This window comes from Myxocyprinus asiaticus, chromosome 46 (genome assembly GCF_019703515.2).
Source record: "Myxocyprinus asiaticus isolate MX2 ecotype Aquarium Trade chromosome 46, UBuf_Myxa_2, whole genome shotgun sequence".
NCBI lineage: Eukaryota > Metazoa > Chordata > Actinopteri > Cypriniformes > Catostomidae > Myxocyprinus > Myxocyprinus asiaticus.
This window is the reverse complement of record NC_059389.1, coordinates 23,271,146-23,290,752: the sequence shown is the minus strand read 5'-3', so window position 1 is coordinate 23,290,752 and position 19,607 is coordinate 23,271,146. Positions and strand designations below refer to the sequence as shown.

At 30.6% G+C, this 19,607-nt stretch overlaps 1 protein-coding gene across 1 annotated transcript in view; it reads left to right on the top strand.

The window, feature by feature from the left end:
• The window catches only part of ptprjb.1 (protein tyrosine phosphatase receptor type Jb, tandem duplicate 1), a 115,346-nt gene that overhangs the window by 8,153 nt on the left and 87,586 nt on the right, over positions 1-19,607 (top strand). The window contains exons 4-11 of the mRNA XM_051690184.1: positions 3,779-3,850; positions 4,048-4,122; positions 4,311-4,382; positions 5,917-5,988; positions 6,186-6,260; positions 9,351-9,422; positions 9,611-9,682; positions 18,895-18,969. Coding sequence (XP_051546144.1) covers positions 3,779-3,850; positions 4,048-4,122; positions 4,311-4,382; positions 5,917-5,988; positions 6,186-6,260; positions 9,351-9,422; positions 9,611-9,682; positions 18,895-18,969 — 585 coding nt within the window. The remainder of the gene's footprint in view (positions 1-3,778; positions 3,851-4,047; positions 4,123-4,310; positions 4,383-5,916; positions 5,989-6,185; positions 6,261-9,350; positions 9,423-9,610; positions 9,683-18,894; positions 18,970-19,607) is intronic.

Below are 19,607 nucleotides of genomic sequence, written 5' to 3'. Positions count from 1 at the left end.
TTGAATGCTAAACAAAATCTTGTAAGCATGTCGGCAGATACTGCCTAATGCATGTTTGTGATTGTATATCATTATAGCTGAAAATGTCTTAGAATCCACTGTCACTGCAATCACTTCTTCAATGGAGTCTCAAACATCAACTCCTACAAGTGAGTATTGTTATTCATAGACAATTGTGTAAACACTTCAATAAGTAAATTATATCTGTATTTTATTCAGTTTGTGGTTCATTGTTCTAATAATTGTTAAATAGAATTTCATTGAATGCTAAACAAAATCTTGTAAGCATGTCGGCAGATACTGCCTAATGCATGTGTGTGATTGTATATCATTATAGCTGAAAATGTCTTAGAATCCACTGTAACTACAATCACTTCTTCAACTGAGTCTCAAACATCAACTCCTAAAAGTGAGTATTGTTATTCATAGACAATTGTGTAAACACCTCAGTAAGTAAATTATATCTGTATTTTATTCAGTTTGTGGTTCATTGTTCTAATAATTGTTAAATAGAATTTCATTGAATGCTAAACAAAATCTTGTAAGCATGTCGGCAGATACTGCTTAATGCATGTTTGTGATTGTATATCATTATAGCTGAAAATGTCTCAGAGTCCACTGTCACTGCAATCACTTCTTCAACTGAGTCTCAAACATCAACTCCTACAAGTGAGTATTGTTATTTATAGACAATTGTGTAAACACCCCAATAAGTAAATTATATCTGTATTTTATTCAGTTTATTGTAAATCTGGTTCATTGTTCTAATAATTGTTAAACAGAATTTCACTGAATGCTAAACAAAATCTTGTAATCATATCAGCAGATACTGCCTAATGCATGTGTGTGATTGTATATCATTATAGCTGAAAATGTCTCAGAATCCACTGTCACTGCAATCACTTCTTCAACTGAGTCTCAAACATCAACTCCTTCAAGTGAGTATTGTTATTCATAGACAATTGTGTAAACACCTCAATAAGTAAATTATATCTGTATTTTATTCAGTTTGTGGTTCATTGTACTAATAATTGTTAAACAGAATTTCATTGAATTCTAAACAATATCTTGTAATCATGTCGGCATATACTGCTTAATGCATGTGTGTGATTGTATATCATTATAGCTGAAAATGTCTCAGAGTCCACTGTAACTACAATCACTTCTTTAATGGAGTCTCAAACATCACCTCCTACAAGTGAGTATTGTTATTCATAGACATTTGTGTAAACATCTCAGTAATTAAATTATATCTGTTTTTTATTCAGTTTATTGTAAATCTGGTTCATTGTTCTAATAATTGTTAAACAGAATTTCACTGAATGCTAAACAATATCGTGTAATCATGTTGGCAGATACTGCCTAATGCATGTGTGTGATTGTATATCATTATAGCTGAAAATGTCTTAGAATCCACTGTAACTACAATCACTTCTTCTACTGAGTCTCAAACATCAACTCCTAAAAGTGAGTATTGTTATTCATAGACATTTGTGTAAACACTTCAATAAGTAAATTATATCTGTATTTTATTCAGTTTGTAGATCATTGTTCTAATAATTGTTAAATAGAATTTAATTGAATGCTAAACAAAATCTTGTAAGCATGTTGGCAGATACTGCCTAATGCATGTGTGTGATTGTATATCATTATAGCTGAAAATGTCTTAGAATCCACTATCAATACAATCACTTCTTCTACTGAGTCTCAAACATCAACTCCTACAAGTGAGTATTGTTATTCATAGACAATTGTGTAAACACCCCAATAAGTAAATTATATCTGTATTTTATTCAGTTTATTGTAAATCTGGTTCATTGTTCTAATAATTGTTAAACAGAATTTCACTGAATGCTAAACAAAATCTTGTAAGCATGTTGGCAGATACTGCCTAATGCATATGTGTGATTGTATATCATTATAGCTGAAAATGTCTTAGAATCCACTGTCACTATATCCACTTCTTCAACTGGGTCTCAAACATCAACTCCTCCTACAAGTGAGTATTGTTATTCATAGACAATTGTGTAAACACCTCAATAAGTAAATTATATCTGTATTTTATTCAGTTTGTGGTTCATTGTTCTAATAATTGTTAAATAGAATTTCATTGAATGCTAAACAAAATCTTGTAAGCATGTCGGCAGATACTGCTTAATGCATGTGTGTGATTGTATATCATTATAGCTGAAAATGTCTTAGAATCCATTGTAACTACAATCACTTCTTCAACTGAGTCTCAAACATCAACTCCTAAAAGTGAGTATTGTTATTCATAGACAATTGTGTAAACACCTCAATAAGTAAATTATATCTGTATTTATTTCAGTTTATTGTAAATCTGGTTAATTGTTCTAATAATTGTTAAACAGAATTTCATTGAATGCTAAACAAAATCTTGTAATCATGTTGGCAGATACTGCCTAATGCATGTGTGTGATTGTATATCATTATAGCTGAAAATGTCTCAGAGTCCACTGTCACTACAATCACTTCTTCAACTGAGTCTCAAACATCACCTCCTACAAGTGAGTATTGTTATTCATAGACAATTGTGTAAACACCTCAATAAGTAAATTATATCTGTATTTTATTCAGTTTGTGGTTCATTGTTCTAATAATTGTTAAATAGAATTTCATTGAATGCTAAACAAAATCTTGTAAGCACGTCGGCAGATACTGCTTAATGCATGTTTGTGATTGTATATCATTATAGCTGAAAATGTCTTAGAATCCATTGTAACTACAATCACTTCTTCAACTGAGTCTCAAACATCAACTCCTAAAAGTGAGTATTGTTATTCATAGACAATTGTGTAAACACCTCAATAAGTAAATTATATCTGTATTTATTTCAGTTTATTGTAAATCTGGTTAATTGTTCTAATAATTGTTAAACAGAATTTCATTGAATGCTAAACAAAATCTTGTAATCATGTTGGCAGATACTGCCTAATGCATGTGTGTGATTGTATATCATTATAGCTGAAAATGTCTTAGAATCCACTGTCACTATATCCACTTCTTCAACTGGGTCTCAAACATCAACGTTTCCTACAAGTGAGTATTGTTATTCATAGACAATTGTGTAAACACCTCAATAAGTAAATTATATTTGTATTTCATTCAGTTTGTGGTTCATTGTTCTAATAATTGTTAAACAGAATTTCATTGAATTCTAAACAATATCTTGTCAGCATGTCGGCAGATACTGCTTAATGCATGTGTGTGATTGTATATCATTATAGCTGAAAATGTCTTAGAATCCACTGTAACTACAATCACTTCTTCAACTGAGTCTCAAACATCAACTCCAACAAGTGAGTAATGTTATTCATAGACAATTGTGTAAACACCCCAATAAGTAAATTATATCTGTATTTTATTCAGTTTATTTTAGATGTGGTTCAATGTACTAATAATTGTTAAACAGAATTTCATTGAATGCTAAACAATATCTTGTAATCATGTTGGCAGATACTGCTTAATGCATGTGTGTGATTGTATATCATTATAGCTGAAAATGTCTCAGAGTCCACTGTCACTACAATCACTTCTTCAACTGAGTCTCAAACATCACCTCCTACAAGTGAGTATTGTTATTCATAGACAATTGTGTAAACACCTCAATAAGTAAATTATATCTGTATTTTATTCAGTTTGTAGATCATTGTTCTAATAATTGTTAAATAGAATTTCATTGAATGCTAAACAAAATCTTGTAAGCATGTCGGCAGATACTGCCTAATGCATATGTGTGATTGTATATCATATTTAGCTGAAAATGTCTTAGAATCCACTGTCACTACAATCACTTCTTCAACTGAGTCTCAAACATCAACTCCTAAAAGTGAGTATTGTTATTCATAGACAATCGTGTAAACACCTCAATAAGTAAATTATATCTGTATTTATTTCAGTTTATTGTAAATCTGGTTAATTGTTCTAATAATTGTTAAACAGAATTTCATTGAATGCTAAACAAAATCTTGTAATCATGTTGGCAGATACTGCCTAATGCATGTGTGTGATTGTATATCATTATAGCTGAAAATGTCTTAGAATCCACTGTCACTATATCCACTTCTTCAACTGAGTCTCAAACATCAACGTTTCCTACAAGTGAGTATTGTTATTCATAGGCAATTGTGTAAACACCTCAATAAGTAAATTATATTTGTATTTTATTCAGTTTGTGGTTCATTGTACTAATAATTGTTAAACAGAATTTCATTGAATTCTAAACAATATCTTGTAAGCATGTTGGCAGATACTGTCTAATGCATGTGTGTGATTGTATATCATTATAGCTGAAAATGTCTTAGAATCCACTGTCACTACATCCACTTCTTCAACTGAGTCTCAAACATCACCTCCTACAAGTGAGTATTGTTATTCATAGACAATTGTGTAAACACCTCAATAAGTAAATTATATCTGTATTTTATTCAGTTTGTGGTTCAGTGTTCTAATAATTGTTAAATAGAATTTCATTGAATGCTAAACAAAATCTTGTCAGCATGTCGGCAGATACTGCCTAATGCATGTTTGTGATTGTATATCATTATAGCTGAAAATGTCTCAGAATCCACTGTAACTACAATCACTTCTTCAACTGAGTCTCAAACATCAACTCCTAAAAGTGAGTATTGTTATTCATAAACAGTTGTGTAAACATCTCAGTAATTAAATTATATCTGTTTTTTATTCAGTTTATTTTAAATCTGGTTCATTGTTCTAATAATTGTTAAACAGAATTTCATTGAATGCTAAACAAAATCTTGTAATCATGTTGGCAGATACTGCCTAATGCATGTGTGTGATTGTATATCATTATAGCTGAAAATGTCTTAGAATCCACTATCACTACAATCACTTCTTCAACTGGGTCTCAAACATCAACGTTTCCTACAAGTGAGTATTGTTATTCATAGACAATTGTGTAAACACCTCAGTAAGTAAATTATATCTGTATTTTATTCAGTTTATTTTAGATGTGGTCATTGTACTAATAATTGTTAAACAGAATTTCATTGAATTCTAAACAATATCTTGTAATCATGTTGGCAGATACTGCCTAATGCATGTGTGTGATTGTATATCATTATAGCTGAAAATGTCTCAGAGTCCACTGTCACTACAATCACTTCTTCAACTGAGTCTCAAACATCAACGTTTCCTACAAGTGAGTATTGTTATTCATAGACAATTGTGTAAACACCTCAATAAGTAAATTATATCTGTATTTTATTCAGTTTATTGTAAATCTGGTTAATTGTTCTAATAATTGTTAAACAGAATTTCATTGAATGCTGAAAACAAAATCTTGTAAGCATGTCGGCAGATACTGCCTAATGCATGTGTGTGATTGTATATCATTATAGCTGAAAATGTCTTAGAATCCACTATCACTACATCCACTTCTTCAACTGAGTCTCAAACATCAACTCCTCCTACAAGTGAGTATTGTTATTCATAGACAATTGTGTAAACACCTCAATAAGTAAATTATATTTGTATTTTATTCAGTTTGTGGTTCATTGTACTAATAATTATTAAACAGAATTTCATTGAATTCTAAACAATATCTTGTAAGCATGTTGGCAGATACTGCCTAATGCATGTGTGTGATTGTATATCATTATAGCTGAAAATGTCTTAGAATCCACTATCACTACAATCACTTGTTCAACTGAGTCTCAAACATCAACTCCTAAAAGTGAGTATTGTTATTCATAGACAATTGTGTAAACACCTCAATAGGTAAATTATATCTGTATTTATTTCAGTTTATTGTAAATCTGGTTAATTGTTCTAATAATTGTTAAACAGAATTTCATTGAATGCTAAACAAAATCTTGTAAGCATGTCGGCAGATACTGCCTAATGCATGTGTGTGATTGTATATCATTATAGCTGAAAATGTCTCAGAATCCACTATCACTACAATCACTTCTTCAATGGAGTCTCAAACATCAACTCCTAAAAGTGAGTATTGTTATTCATAGACATTTGTGTAAACACCTCAGTAAGTAAATTATATCTGTATTTTATTCAGTTTATTTTAGATGTGGTTCAATGTACTAATAATTGTTAAACAGAATTTCATTGAATGCTAAACAATATCTTGTAATCATGTTGGCAGATACTGCCTAATGCATGTGTGTGATTGTATAACATTATAGCTGAAAATGTCTCAGAGTCCACTGTCACTACAATTACTTCTTCAACTGAGTCTCAAACATCAACGTTTCCTACAAGTGAGTATTGTTATTCATAGACAATTGTGTAAACACCTCAATAAGTAAATTATATCTGTATTTTATTCAGTTTGTGGTTCATTGTTCTAATAATTGTTAAATAGAATTTCATGGAATGCTAAACAAACTCTTGTCAGCATGTCGGCAGATACTGCCTAATGCATGTGTGTGATTGTATATCATTATAGCTGAAAATGTCTTAGAATCCACTATCAATACAATCACTTCTTCTACTGAGTCTCAAACATCAACTCCTAAAAGTGAGTATTGTTATTCATAGACATTTGTGTAAACACTTCAATAAGTAAATTATATCTGTATTTTATTCAGTTTGTAGATCATTGTTCTAATAGTTGTTAAACAGAATTTCATTGAATGCTAAACAAAATCTTGTAAGCATGTCGGCAGATACTGCCTAATGCATGTTTGTGATTGTATATCATTATAGCTGAAAATGTCTTAGAATCCACTGTCACTGCAATCACTTCTTCAATGGAGTCTCAAACATCAACTCCTACAAGTGAGTATTGTTATTCATAGACAATTGTGTAAACACTTCAATAAGTAAATTATATCTGTATTTTATTCAGTTTGTGGTTCATTGTTCTAATAATTGTTAAATAGAATTTCATTGAATGCTAAACAAAATCTTGTAAGCATGTCGGCAGATACTGCCTAATGCATGTGTGTGATTGTATATCATTATAGCTGAAAATGTCTTAGAATCCACTGTAACTACAATCACTTCTTCAACTGAGTCTCAAACATCAACTCCTAAAAGTGAGTATTGTTATTCATAGACAATTGTGTAAACACCTCAGTAAGTAAATTATATCTGTATTTTATTCAGTTTGTGGTTCATTGTTCTAATAATTGTTAAATAGAATTTCATTGAATGCTAAACAAAATCTTGTAAGCATGTCGGCAGATACTGCTTAATGCATGTTTGTGATTGTATATCATTATAGCTGAAAATGTCTCAGAGTCCACTGTCACTGCAATCACTTCTTCAACTGAGTCTCAAACATCAACTCCTACAAGTGAGTATTGTTATTTATAGACAATTGTGTAAACACCCCAATAAGTAAATTATATCTGTATTTTATTCAGTTTATTGTAAATCTGGTTCATTGTTCTAATAATTGTTAAACAGAATTTCACTGAATGCTAAACAAAATCTTGTAATCATATCAGCAGATACTGCCTAATGCATGTGTGTGATTGTATATCATTATAGCTGAAAATGTCTCAGAATCCACTGTCACTGCAATCACTTCTTCAACTGAGTCTCAAACATCAACTCCTTCAAGTGAGTATTGTTATTCATAGACAATTGTGTAAACACCTCAATAAGTAAATTATATCTGTATTTTATTCAGTTTGTGGTTCATTGTACTAATAATTGTTAAACAGAATTTCATTGAATTCTAAACAATATCTTGTAATCATGTCGGCATATACTGCTTAATGCATGTGTGTGATTGTATATCATTATAGCTGAAAATGTCTCAGAGTCCACTGTAACTACAATCACTTCTTTAATGGAGTCTCAAACATCACCTCCTACAAGTGAGTATTGTTATTCATAGACATTTGTGTAAACATCTCAGTAATTAAATTATATCTGTTTTTTATTCAGTTTATTGTAAATCTGGTTCATTGTTCTAATAATTGTTAAACAGAATTTCACTGAATGCTAAACAATATCGTGTAATCATGTTGGCAGATACTGCCTAATGCATGTGTGTGATTGTATATCATTATAGCTGAAAATGTCTTAGAATCCACTGTAACTACAATCACTTCTTCTACTGAGTCTCAAACATCAACTCCTAAAAGTGAGTATTGTTATTCATAGACATTTGTGTAAACACTTCAATAAGTAAATTATATCTGTATTTTATTCAGTTTGTAGATCATTGTTCTAATAATTGTTAAATAGAATTTAATTGAATGCTAAACAAAATCTTGTAAGCATGTTGGCAGATACTGCCTAATGCATGTGTGTGATTGTATATCATTATAGCTGAAAATGTCTTAGAATCCACTATCAATACAATCACTTCTTCTACTGAGTCTCAAACATCAACTCCTACAAGTGAGTATTGTTATTCATAGACAATTGTGTAAACACCCCAATAAGTAAATTATATCTGTATTTTATTCAGTTTATTGTAAATCTGGTTCATTGTTCTAATAATTGTTAAACAGAATTTCACTGAATGCTAAACAAAATCTTGTAAGCATGTTGGCAGATACTGCCTAATGCATATGTGTGATTGTATATCATTATAGCTGAAAATGTCTTAGAATCCACTGTCACTATATCCACTTCTTCAACTGGGTCTCAAACATCAACGTTTCCTACAAGTGAGTATTGTTATTCATAGACAATTGTGTAAACACCTCAATAAGTAAATTATATCTGTATTTTATTCAGTTTGTGGTTCATTGTTCTAATAATTGTTAAATAGAATTTCATTGAATGCTAAACAAAATCTTGTAAGCATGTCGGCAGATACTGCCTAATGCATGTGTGTGATTGTATATCATTATAGCTGAAAATGTCTTAGAATCCACTGTCACTACAATCACTTCTTCAACTGAGTCTCAAACATCAACTCCTCCTACAAGTGAGTATTGTTATTCATAGACAATTGTGTAAACACCTCAATAAGTAAATTATATCTGTATTTTATTCAGTTTGTGGTTCATTGTTCTAATAATTGTTAAATAGAATTTCATTGAATGCTAAACAAAATCTTGTAAGCATGTCGGCAGATACTGCTTAATGCATGTGTGTGATTGTATATCATTATAGCTGAAAATGTCTTAGAATCCATTGTAACTACAATCACTTCTTCAACTGAGTCTCAAACATCAACTCCTAAAAGTGAGTATTGTTATTCATAGACAATTGTGTAAACACCTCAATAAGTAAATTATATCTGTATTTATTTCAGTTTATTGTAAATCTGGTTAATTGTTCTAATAATTGTTAAACAGAATTTCATTGAATGCTAAACAAAATCTTGTAATCATGTTGGCAGATACTGCCTAATGCATGTGTGTGATTGTATATCATTATAGCTGAAAATGTCTTAGAATCCACTATCAATACAATCACTTCTTCTACTGAGTCTCAAACATCAACTCCTAAAAGTGAGTATTGTTATTCATAGACATTTGTGTAAACACTTCAATAAGTAAATTATATCTGTATTTTATTCAGTTTGTAGATCATTGTTCTAATAGTTGTTAAACAGAATTTCATTGAATGCTAAACAAAATCTTGTAAGCATGTCGGCAGATACTGCCTAATGCATGTTTGTGATTGTATATCATTATAGCTGAAAATGTCTTAGAATCCACTGTCACTGCAATCACTTCTTCAATGGAGTCTCAAACATCAACTCCTACAAGTGAGTATTGTTATTCATAGACAATTGTGTAAACACTTCAATAAGTAAATTATATCTGTATTTTATTCAGTTTGTGGTTCATTGTTCTAATAATTGTTAAATAGAATTTCATTGAATGCTAAACAAAATCTTGTAAGCATGTCGGCAGATACTGCCTAATGCATGTGTGTGATTGTATATCATTATAGCTGAAAATGTCTTAGAATCCACTGTAACTACAATCACTTCTTCAACTGAGTCTCAAACATCAACTCCTAAAAGTGAGTATTGTTATTCATAGACAATTGTGTAAACACCTCAGTAAGTAAATTATATCTGTATTTTATTCAGTTTGTGGTTCATTGTTCTAATAATTGTTAAATAGAATTTCATTGAATGCTAAACAAAATCTTGTAAGCATGTCGGCAGATACTGCTTAATGCATGTTTGTGATTGTATATCATTATAGCTGAAAATGTCTCAGAGTCCACTGTCACTGCAATCACTTCTTCAACTGAGTCTCAAACATCAACTCCTACAAGTGAGTATTGTTATTTATAGACAATTGTGTAAACACCCCAATAAGTAAATTATATCTGTATTTTATTCAGTTTATTGTAAATCTGGTTCATTGTTCTAATAATTGTTAAACAGAATTTCACTGAATGCTAAACAAAATCTTGTAATCATATCAGCAGATACTGCCTAATGCATGTGTGTGATTGTATATCATTATAGCTGAAAATGTCTCAGAATCCACTGTCACTGCAATCACTTCTTCAACTGAGTCTCAAACATCAACTCCTTCAAGTGAGTATTGTTATTCATAGACAATTGTGTAAACACCTCAATAAGTAAATTATATCTGTATTTTATTCAGTTTGTGGTTCATTGTACTAATAATTGTTAAACAGAATTTCATTGAATTCTAAACAATATCTTGTAATCATGTCGGCATATACTGCTTAATGCATGTGTGTGATTGTATATCATTATAGCTGAAAATGTCTCAGAGTCCACTGTAACTACAATCACTTCTTTAATGGAGTCTCAAACATCACCTCCTACAAGTGAGTATTGTTATTCATAGACATTTGTGTAAACATCTCAGTAATTAAATTATATCTGTTTTTTATTCAGTTTATTGTAAATCTGGTTCATTGTTCTAATAATTGTTAAACAGAATTTCACTGAATGCTAAACAATATCGTGTAATCATGTTGGCAGATACTGCCTAATGCATGTGTGTGATTGTATATCATTATAGCTGAAAATGTCTTAGAATCCACTATCAACTACAATCACTTCTTCTACTGAGTCTCAAACATCAACTCCTACAAGTGAGTATTGTTATTCATAGACAATTGTGTAAACACCCCAATAAGTAAATTATATCTGTATTTTATTCAGTTTATTGTAAATCTGGTTCATTGTTCTAATAATTGTTAAACAGAATTTCACTGAATGCTAAACAAAATCTTGTAAGCATGTTGGCAGATACTGCCTAATGCATATGTGTGATTGTATATCATTATAGCTGAAAATGTCTTAGAATCCACTGTCACTATATCCACTTCTTCAACTGGGTCTCAAACATCAACGTTTCCTACAAGTGAGTATTGTTATTCATAGACAATTGTGTAAACACCTCAATAAGTAAATTATATCTGTATTTTATTCAGTTTGTGGTTCATTGTTCTAATAATTGTTAAATAGAATTTCACTGAATGCTAAACAAAATCTTGTAAGCATGTTGGCAGATACTGCCTAATGCATATGTGTGATTGTATATCATTATAGCTGAAAATGTCTTAGAATCCACTGTCACTACAATCCACTTCTTCAACTGAGTCTCAAACATCAACGTTCTCCTACAAGTGAGTATTGTTATTCATAGACAATTGTGTAAACACCTCAATAAGTAAATTATATTTGTATTTCATTCAGTTTGTGGTTCATTGTTCTAATAATTGTTAAACAGAATTTCATTGAATTCTAAACAATATCTTGTCAGCATGTCGGCAGATACTGCCTAATGCATGTGTGTGATTGTATATCATTATAGCTGAAAATGTCTTAGAATCCACTGTCACTACAATCACTTCTTCAACTGAGTCTCAAACATCAACTCCTCCTACAAGTGAGTATTGTTATTCATAGACAATTGTGTAAACACCTCAATAAGTAAATTATATCTGTATTTTATTCAGTTTGTATGGTTCATTGTTCTAATAATTGTTAAATAGAATTTCATTGAATGCTAAACAAAATCTTGTAAGCATGTCGGCAGATACTGCTTAATGCATGTGTGTGATTGTATATCATTATAGCTGAAAATGTCTTAGAATCCATTGTAACTACAATCACTTCTTCAACTGAGTCTCAAACATCAACTCCTAAAAGTGAGTATTGTTATTCATAGACAATTGTGTAAACACCTCAATAAGTAAATTATATCTGTATTTATTTCAGTTTATTGTAAATCTGGTTAATTGTTCTAATAATTGTTAAACAGAATTTCATTGAATGCTAAACAAAATCTTGTAATCATGTTGGCAGATACTGCCTAATGCATGTGTGTGATTGTATATCATTATAGCTGAAAATGTCTTAGAATCCAATGTCACTATAATCCACTTCTTCAACTGGGTCTCAAACATCAACGTTTCCTACAAGTGAGTATTGTTATTCATAGACAATTGTGTAAACACCTCAATAAGTAAATTATATTTGTATTTCATTCAGTTTGTGGTTCATTGTTCTAATAATTGTTAAACAGAATTTCATTGAATTCTAAACAATATCTTGTCAGCATGTCGGCAGATACTGCCTAATGCATGTGTGTGATTGTATATCATTATAGCTGAAAATGTCTTAGAATCCACTGTAACTACAATCACTTCTTCAACTGAGTCTCAAACATCAACTCCAACAAGTGAGTATTGTTATTCATAGACAATTGTGTAAACACCCCAATAAGTAAATTATATCTGTATTTTATTCAGTTTATTTTAGATGTGGTTCAATGTACTAATAATTGTTAAACAGAATTTCATTGAATGCTAAACAATATCTTGTAATCATGTTGGCAGATACTGCTTAATGCATGTGTGTGATTGTATATCATTATAGCTGAAAATGTCTCAGAGTCCACTGTCACTACAATCACTTCTTCAACTGAGTCTCAAACATCAACTCCTTCAAGTGAGTATTGTTATTCATAGACAATTGTGTAAACACCTCAATAAGTAAATTATATCTGTATTTTATTCAGTTTGTGGTTCATTGTACTAATAATTGTTAAACAGAATTTCATTGAATTCTAAACAATATCTTGTAATCATGTCGGCATATACTGCTTAATGCATGTGTGTGATTGTATATCATTATAGCTGAAAATGTCTCAGAGTCCACTGTAACTACAATCACTTCTTTAATGGAGTCTCAAACATCACCTCCTACAAGTGAGTATTGTTATTCATAGACATTTGTGTAAACATCTCAGTAATTAAATTATATCTGTTTTTTATTCAGTTTATTGTAAATCTGGTTCATTGTTCTAATAATTGTTAAACAGAATTTCACTGAATGCTAAACAATATCGTGTAATCATGTTGGCAGATACTGCCTAATGCATGTGTGTGATTGTATATCATTATAGCTGAAAATGTCTTAGAATCCACTATCAATACAATCACTTCTTCTACTGAGTCTCAAACATCAACTCCTACAAGTGAGTATTGTTATTCATAGACAATTGTGTAAACACCCCAATAAGTAAATTATATCTGTATTTTATTCAGTTTATTGTAAATCTGGTTCATTGTTCTAATAATTGTTAAACAGAATTTCACTGAATGCTAAACAAAATCTTGTAAGCATGTTGGCAGATACTGCCTAATGCATATGTGTGATTGTATATCATTATAGCTGAAAATGTCTTAGAATCCACTGTCACTATAATCCACTTCTTCAACTGGGTCTCAAACATCAACGTTTCCTACAAGTGAGTATTGTTATTCATAGACAATTGTGTAAACACCTCAATAAGTAAATTATATCTGTATTTTATTCAGTTTGTGGTTCATTGTTCTAATAATTGTTAAATAGAATTTCATTGAATGCTAAACAAAATCTTGTAAGCATGTCGGCAGATACTGCCTAATGCATGTGTGTGATTGTATATCATTATAGCTGAAAATGTCTTAGAATCCACTGTCACTACAATCACTTCTTCAACTGAGTCTCAAACATCAACTCCTCCTACAAGTGAGTATTGTTATTCATAGACAATTGTGTAAACACCTCAATAAGTAAATTATATCTGTATTTTATTCAGTTTGTGGTTCATTGTTCTAATAATTGTTAAATAGAATTTCATTGAATGCTAAACAAAATCTTGTAAGCATGTCGGCAGATACTGCCTAATGCATGTGTGTGATTGTATATCATTATAGCTGAAAATGTCTTAGAATCCACTGTAACTACAATCACTTCTTCAACTGAGTCTCAAACATCAACTCCTAAAAGTGAGTATTGTTATTCATAGACAATTGTGTAAACACCTCAGTAAGTAAATTATATCTGTATTTTATTCAGTTTGTGGTTCATTGTTCTAATAATTGTTAAATAGAATTTCATTGAATGCTAAACAAAATCTTGTAAGCATGTCGGCAGATACTGCTTAATGCATGTTTGTGATTGTATATCATTATAGCTGAAAATGTCTCAGAGTCCACTGTCACTGCAATCACTTCTTCAACTGAGTCTCAAACATCAACTCCTACAAGTGAGTATTGTTATTTATAGACAATTGTGTAAACACCCCAATAAGTAAATTATATCTGTATTTTATTCAGTTTATTGTAAATCTGGTTCATTGTTCTAATAATTGTTAAACAGAATTTCACTGAATGCTAAACAAAATCTTGTAATCATATCAGCAGATACTGCCTAATGCATGTGTGTGATTGTATATCATTATAGCTGAAAATGTCTCAGAATCCACTGTCACTGCAATCACTTCTTCAACTGAGTCTCAAACATCAACTCCTTCAAGTGAGTATTGTTATTCATAGACAATTGTGTAAACACCTCAATAAGTAAATTATATCTGTATTTTATTCAGTTTGTGGTTCATTGTACTAATAATTGTTAAACAGAATTTCATTGAATTCTAAACAATATCTTGTAATCATGTCGGCATATACTGCTTAATGCATGTGTGTGATTGTATATCATTATAGCTGAAAATGTCTCAGAGTCCACTGTAACTACAATCACTTCTTTAATGGAGTCTCAAACATCACCTCCTACAAGTGAGTATTGTTATTCATAGACATTTGTGTAAACATCTCAGTAATTAAATTATATCTGTTTTTTATTCAGTTTATTGTAAATCTGGTTCATTGTTCTAATAATTGTTAAACAGAATTTCACTGAATGCTAAACAATATCGTGTAATCATGTTGGCAGATACTGCCTAATGCATGTGTGTGATTGTATATCATTATAGCTGAAAATGTCTTAGAATCCACTATCAATACAATCACTTCTTCTACTGAGTCTCAAACATCAACTCCTACAAGTGAGTATTGTTATTCATAGACAATTGTGTAAACACCCCAATAAGTAAATTATATCTGTATTTTATTCAGTTTATTGTAAATCTGGTTCATTGTTCTAATAATTGTTAAACAGAATTTCACTGAATGCTAAACAAAATCTTGTAAGCATGTTGGCAGATACTGCCTAATGCATATGTGTGATTGTATATCATTATAGCTGAAAATGTCTTAGAATCCACTGTCACTATATCCACTTCTTCAACTGGGTCTCAAACATCAACGTTTCCTACAAGTGAGTATTGTTATTCATAGACAATTGTGTAAACACCTCAATAAGTAAATTATATCTGTATTTTATTCAGTTTGTGGTTCATTGTTCTAATAATTGTTAAATAGAATTTCATTGAATGCTAAACAAAATCTTGTAAGCATGTCGGCAGATACTGCCTAATGCATGTGTGTGATTGTATATCATTATAGCTGAAAATGTCTTAGAATCCACTGTCACTACAATCACTTCTTCAACTGAGTCTCAAACATCAACTCCTCCTACAAGTGAGTATTGTTATTCATAGACAATTGTGTAAACACCTCAATAAGTAAATTATATCTGTATTTTATTCAGTTTGTGGTTCATTGTTCTAATAATTGTTAAATAGAATTTCATTGAATGCTAAACAAAATCTTGTAAGCATGTCGGCAGATACTGCTTAATGCATGTGTGTGATTGTATATCATTATAGCTGAAAATGTCTTAGAATCCATTGTAACTACAATCACTTCTTCAACTGAGTCTCAAACATCAACTCCTAAAAGTGAGTATTGTTATTCATAGACAATTGTGTAAACACCTCAATAAGTAAATTATATCTGTATTTATTTCAGTTTATTGTAAATCTGGTTAATTGTTCTAATAATTGTTAAACAGAATTTCATTGAATGCTAAACAAAATCTTGTAATCATGTTGGCAGATACTGCCTAATGCATGTGTGTGATTGTATATCATTATAGCTGAAAATGTCTTAGAATCCAATGTCACTATATCCACTTCTTCAACTGGGTCTCAAACATCAACGTTTCCTACAAGTGAGTATTGTTATTCATAGACAATTGTGTAAACACCTCAATAAGTAAATTATATTTGTATTTCATTCAGTTTGTGGTTCATTGTTCTAATAATTGTTAAACAGAATTTCATTGAATTCTAAACAATATCTTGTCAGCATGTCGGCAGATACTGCCTAATGCATGTGTGTGATTGTATATCATTATAGCTGAAAATGTCTTAGAATCCACTGTAACTACAATCACTTCTTCAACTGAGTCTCAAACATCAACTCCAACAAGTGAGTATTGTTATTCATAGACAATTGTGTAAACACCCCAATAAGTAAATTATATCTGTATTTTATTCAGTTTATTTTAGATGTGGTTCAATGTACTAATAATTGTTAAACAGAATTTCATTGAATGCTAAACAATATCTTGTAATCATGTTGGCAGATACTGCTTAATGCATGTGTGTGATTGTATATCATTATAGCTGAAAATGTCTCAGAGTCCACTGTCACTACAATCACTTCTTCAACTGAGTCTCAAACATCAACTCCTTCAAGTGAGTATTGTTATTCATAGACAATTGTGTAAACACCTCAATAAGTAAATTATATCTGTATTTTATTCAGTTTGTGGTTCATTGTACTAATAATTGTTAAACAGAATTTCATTGAATTCTAAACAATATCTTGTAATCATGTCGGCATATACTGCTTAATGCATGTGTGTGATTGTATATCATTATAGCTGAAAATGTCTCAGAGTCCACTGTAACTACAATCACTTCTTTAATGGAGTCTCAAACATCACCTCCTACAAGTGAGTATTGTTATTCATAGACATTTGTGTAAACATCTCAGTAATTAAATTATATCTGTTTTTTATTCAGTTTATTGTAAATCTGGTTCATTGTTCTAATAATTGTTAAACAGAATTTCACTGAATGCTAAACAATATCGTGTAATCATGTTGGCAGATACTGCCTAATGCATGTGTGTGATTGTATATCATTATAGCTGAAAATGTCTTAGAATCCACTATCAATACAATCACTTCTTCTACTGAGTCTCAAACATCAACTCCTACAAGTGAGTATTGTTATTCATAGACAATTGTGTAAACACCCCAATAAGTAAATTATATCTGTATTTTATTCAGTTTATTGTAAATCTGGTTCATTGTTCTAATAATTGTTAAACAGAATTTCACTGAATGCTAAACAAAATCTTGTAAGCATGTTGGCAGATACTGCCTAATGCATATGTGTGATTGTATATCATTATAGCTGAAAATGTCTTAGAATCCACTGTCACTATATCCACTTCTTCAACTGGGTCTCAAACATCAACGTTTCCTACAAGTGAGTATTGTTATTCATAGACAATTGTGTAAACACCTCAATAAGTAAATTATATCTGTATTTTATTCAGTTTGTGGTTCATTGTTCTAATAATTGTTAAATAGAATTTCATTGAATGCTAAACAAAATCTTGTAAGCATGTCGGCAGATACTGCTTAATGCATGTGTGTGATTGTATATCATTATAGCTGAAAATGTCTTAGAATCCATTGTAACTACAATCACTTCTTCAACTGAGTCTCAAACATCAACTCCTAAAAGTGAGTATTGTTATTCATAGACAATTGTGTAAACACCTCAATAAGTAAATTATATCTGTATTTATTTCAGTTTATTGTAAATCTGGTTAATTGTTCTAATAATTGTTAAACAGAATTTCATTGAATGCTAAACAAAATCTTGTAATCATGTTGGCAGATACTGCCTAATGCATGTGTGTGATTGTATATCATTATAGCTGAAAATGTCTTAGAATCCAATGTCACTATATCCACTTCTTCAACTGGGTCTCAAACATCAACGTTTCCTACAAGTGAGTATTGTTATTCATAGACAATTGTGTAAACACCTCAATAAGTAAATTATATTTGTATTTCATTCAGTTTGTGGTTCATTGTTCTAATAATTGTTAAACAGAATTTCATTGAATTCTAAACAATATCTTGTCAGCATGTCGGCAGATACTGCCTAATGCATGTGTGTGATTGTATATCATTATAGCTGAAAATGTCTTAGAATCCACTGTAACTACAATCACTTCTTCAACTGAGTCTCAAACATCAACTCCAACAAGTGAGTATTGTTATTCATAGACAATTGTGTAAACACCCCAATAAGTAAATTATATCTGTATTTTATTCAGTTTATTTTAGATGTGGTTCAATGTACTAATAATTGTTAAACAGAATTTCATTGAATGCTAAACAATATCTTGTAATCATGTTGGCAGATACTGCTTAATGCATGTGTGTGATTGTATATCATTATAGCTGAAAATGTCTCAGAGTCCACTGTCACTACAATCACTTCTTCAACTGAGTCTCAAACATCACCTCCTACAAGTGAGTATTGTTATTCATAGACAATTGTGTAAACACCTCAATAAGTAAATTATATCTGTATTTTATTCAGTTTGTAGATCATTGTTCTAATAATTGTTAAATAGAATTTAATTGAATGCTAAACAAAATCTTGTAAGCATGTCGGCAGATACTGCCTAATGCATGTGTGTGATTGTATATCATTATAGCTGAAAATGTCTTAGAATCCACTGTCACTACAATCACTTCTTCAACTGAGTCTCAAACATCAACGTTTCCTACAAGTGAGTATTGTTATTCATAGACAATTGTGTAAACACCTCAATAAGTAAATTATATCTGTATTTTATTCAGTTTGTGGTTCATTGTTCTAATAATTGTTAAATAGAATTTCATTGAATGCTAAACAAAATCTTGTAAGCATGTCGGCAGATACTGCCTAATGCATGTGTGTGATTGTATATCATTATAGCTGAAAATGTCTTAGAATCCACTGTCACTACAATCACTTCTTCAACTGAGTCTCAAACATCAACTCCTAAAAGTGAGTATTGTTATTCATAGACAATCGTGTAAACACCTCAATAAGTAAATTATATCTGTATTTATTTCAGTTTATTGTAAATCTGGTTAATTGTTCTAATAATTGTTAAACAGAATTTCATTGAATGCTAAACAAAATCTTGTAATCATGTTGGCAGATACTGCCTAATGCATGTTTGTGATTGTATATCATTATAGCTGAAAATGTCTTAGAATCCACTGTCACTATATCCACTTCTTCAACTGAGTCTCAAACATCAACGTTTCCTACAAGTGAGTATTGTTATTCATAGGCAATTGTGTAAACACCTCAATAAGTAAATTATATTTGTATTTTATTCAGTTTGTGGTTCATTGTACTAATAATTGTTAAACAGAA